General features: G+C 25.9%; 1 protein-coding gene across 1 annotated transcript; it reads left to right on the top strand.

Moving 5' to 3' along the window:
- Positions 1–210: 210 nt before the first annotated feature.
- LOC111041403 lies at positions 211–2314 on the top strand. Its single transcript, XM_022325671.1, has 5 exons — positions 211–215; positions 283–919; positions 1758–1826; positions 1990–2082; positions 2189–2314. Exons 1-5 carry the CDS (start codon positions 211–213, stop codon positions 2312–2314), a joined length of 930 nt encoding a protein of 309 aa, XP_022181363.1.
- Positions 2315–2572: the final 258 nt, after the last annotated feature.

Genomic DNA, 2572 nt, shown 5'->3' with positions numbered 1-2572 from the left:
CAAAAATGACTTGTAACTGCATACTAAACTTAATACGCTCAGAATTTCCACATACCCACATTATCGAAGTATTATTTATAAATTTGGCAACATGTGTCCGCAAAATCGTTCACAATGGTGTTATTAGAAAGGTCGCCCCGATAAGAACCGTCTGCAGTCGTGTATCACCGGGTTAAAGTGTTTAAAAATTTAAAAGTTTGATGTCGATACATGATGTACGTAATATTATATTGCCTGCTTTTGTTTATTTCAATCTTTTTTTTCTCATTTTGTTTTTTATAGATTGATAAATGGTATAATTGAGTACGACCATAAACTAACATCACTTCCAAGATTTTTGTTAATTCAACAAATTGCACCGAAGAAAAGTTATTGGAATACAATCTTAATTTTCACATTAATTTATTATATTACATTGACAATAGTGCTTCTCATCATATGGCCACCAATGACTTTTAACATAACTATTATTGGTTTGTATTTTATTCGGTTAGAATTCATCGTGGATGTTACAGTTATTTATGCCTCATATTTTTTCCTACAACAATTAGAGTATAGATTCCAAATGTTGAATGATTCCTGGAAATATCTTCTCCCTGGATTTCTAGCAGTTCCTAGAGAATTGACACATTCCATAACAGAAATGACGCTGGATAAAATACGGTTGTTACACGCAGAACTTTCGGACTTATTGAGATTATTCAGTGTGGGTTACGGAAAAATACTATTAGGCTTCTTTGTATTTAGTTATATTCATATGATAAGTTGTTTTTTTTATACTATTCATTTTGATTTTAAGTTAAGGGATGAATTTCTCTTTATAAATTTTCTAAGAAATTTCGCTCCTCACATTTTCAACCTACAAAATTTCTTATTGGTCGTAGCCATTACCATCGCTGCATCACATGTTCATGAAAAGGTAACTATAATATAAATTCGTAATTGCTAATTCTCTGTATATTGTCTTTTGTTCTTTTACCATTTTAGCACGATGTATAACAATTTTGATCCCTTCCATTTTTCTAAGTTGGCTGAATGCTTGAGTCAAATATTGGGATGTTATTTATTTTCAATGTCCATCCTTAACTAGAGTTACAGCGTGTTGTCTAAACAATTATCGTTAAGGTTTTTATATTGCTACAAACATTGATATACAAAAAATAATTTCTATATTATTAACCTTCCAATTTAATTTCTTTGGAATTTGATTTGAGTCTTTTTTGAAAAATTATTTAATTCAAAATACAATTAATGTTTTTCCAATCGAATTCAATTATGAAATACAAATTGTAAAAAGTATTATGAAATAATTGTTTGATTTTGGGGCAACTATGTATTATTAGTTATATATGTTTAAAATAAATTCCTTTAACAGGCAATAACTATAGACATTTTAGAATTTTGTTCCCCAGAACAAATCTAAGAACTTTCATGACACTTTGCACAAGCTCTTGAATCATTGTTAACTCAAAAAGTTTATAATATAATTATACAAAGAAGACTCATCTGTTTTATTTATGACGTCTGTGTTAAAGTAGACAGTTTTGCTAATAAATCTATGTTATTTTAATATGTACTATTAGACATAAAAGATGAACTCTGTAAAAATTGTATTTTAACAGCACAATATTATTTTTAATTTTAAACTACATTCTTGTTCCTCATGAAACATTCAAACAAATAAACCTTTTAACAAAAAATGAATAAGCAATAATACATAACTTTAACATTGTATTTTTTCAATTATTATCCTACAGAAACAGAAGATGATTTCACATTTACGATTAATCAGGATTTCAAATTTATCGACAAACCTAAAAATTCAAGTAAACAAAATAATATAATTAATTACTTTATCATTTAAATTGAATTATAACTCCTTTGTAAATGTTTGTAATCCATGTAGGTATAAGAGATGATATGATTATTAGATATTGATAAGCATTAGTCATATTGTAATATTCTAATTCTATTATTATTCTATATTAGGTTAAATTGTTTATGAACCAAATAACAATTTTTGAATCAAGTGAAATTACTGCTTTTGGATTCTTTAGTATAAATTTAAATCTTGTTGTATCAGTTAGTATATAATTTATAAATCACGTAATTATTTATAGTTTTTTTTTTAAATTTATTTTACCACAATATACGATGTTATAAAAATGAAATTAATTTTTGTTCGCAGATACTAATATTACTTATTACTGGTTTAGTAACATTAATACAAATGAAGAAACATCAAGTTTCATTACAAACAAAACTAAGTTTAAAGAATTTCCTACTAAATGCTTATAACGTAACATCGATCTAAGTAAAAAAATTAAATGTTTGAATCTATTGTAGGTAAGCCCATAAGTCTTATACCATGTTAAGCAGAAAGTAACTAATTATTTATTTTATGAACTTATGAATTCAATTTGTAGTTGAAATTCAGTTTTTATTGTACCTTTCTTTAAAAATTATTATTATCATCCTATTAAAACTAAGTACTGAAAGCTGGTGATTAAATTATCCTTGTTTCTTTTTTAGCTTATTTCTTGTTAATTATTTTAATTTATTTGATCATGTC

Source organism: Myzus persicae, unplaced genomic scaffold, assembly GCF_001856785.1.
Source record: "Myzus persicae strain clone G006 unplaced genomic scaffold, MPER_G0061.0, whole genome shotgun sequence".
In the NCBI taxonomy this organism is placed as follows: Eukaryota; Metazoa; Arthropoda; class Insecta; order Hemiptera; family Aphididae; genus Myzus; species Myzus persicae.
This window is presented reverse-complemented; position numbering and strand designations above follow the sequence as displayed.

Bases quoted from the DNA above. Each gene is read 5' to 3' on its own strand.
- LOC111041403 (XM_022325671.1), top strand. The intron at 920-1,757 runs GTAACTATAATA...ATTATCCTACAG, and splicing joins CATCACATGTTCATGAAAAG to AAACAGAAGATGATTTCACA. The intron at 2,083-2,188 runs GTTAGTATATAA...TTTTGTTCGCAG, and splicing joins ATTTAAATCTTGTTGTATCA to ATACTAATATTACTTATTAC.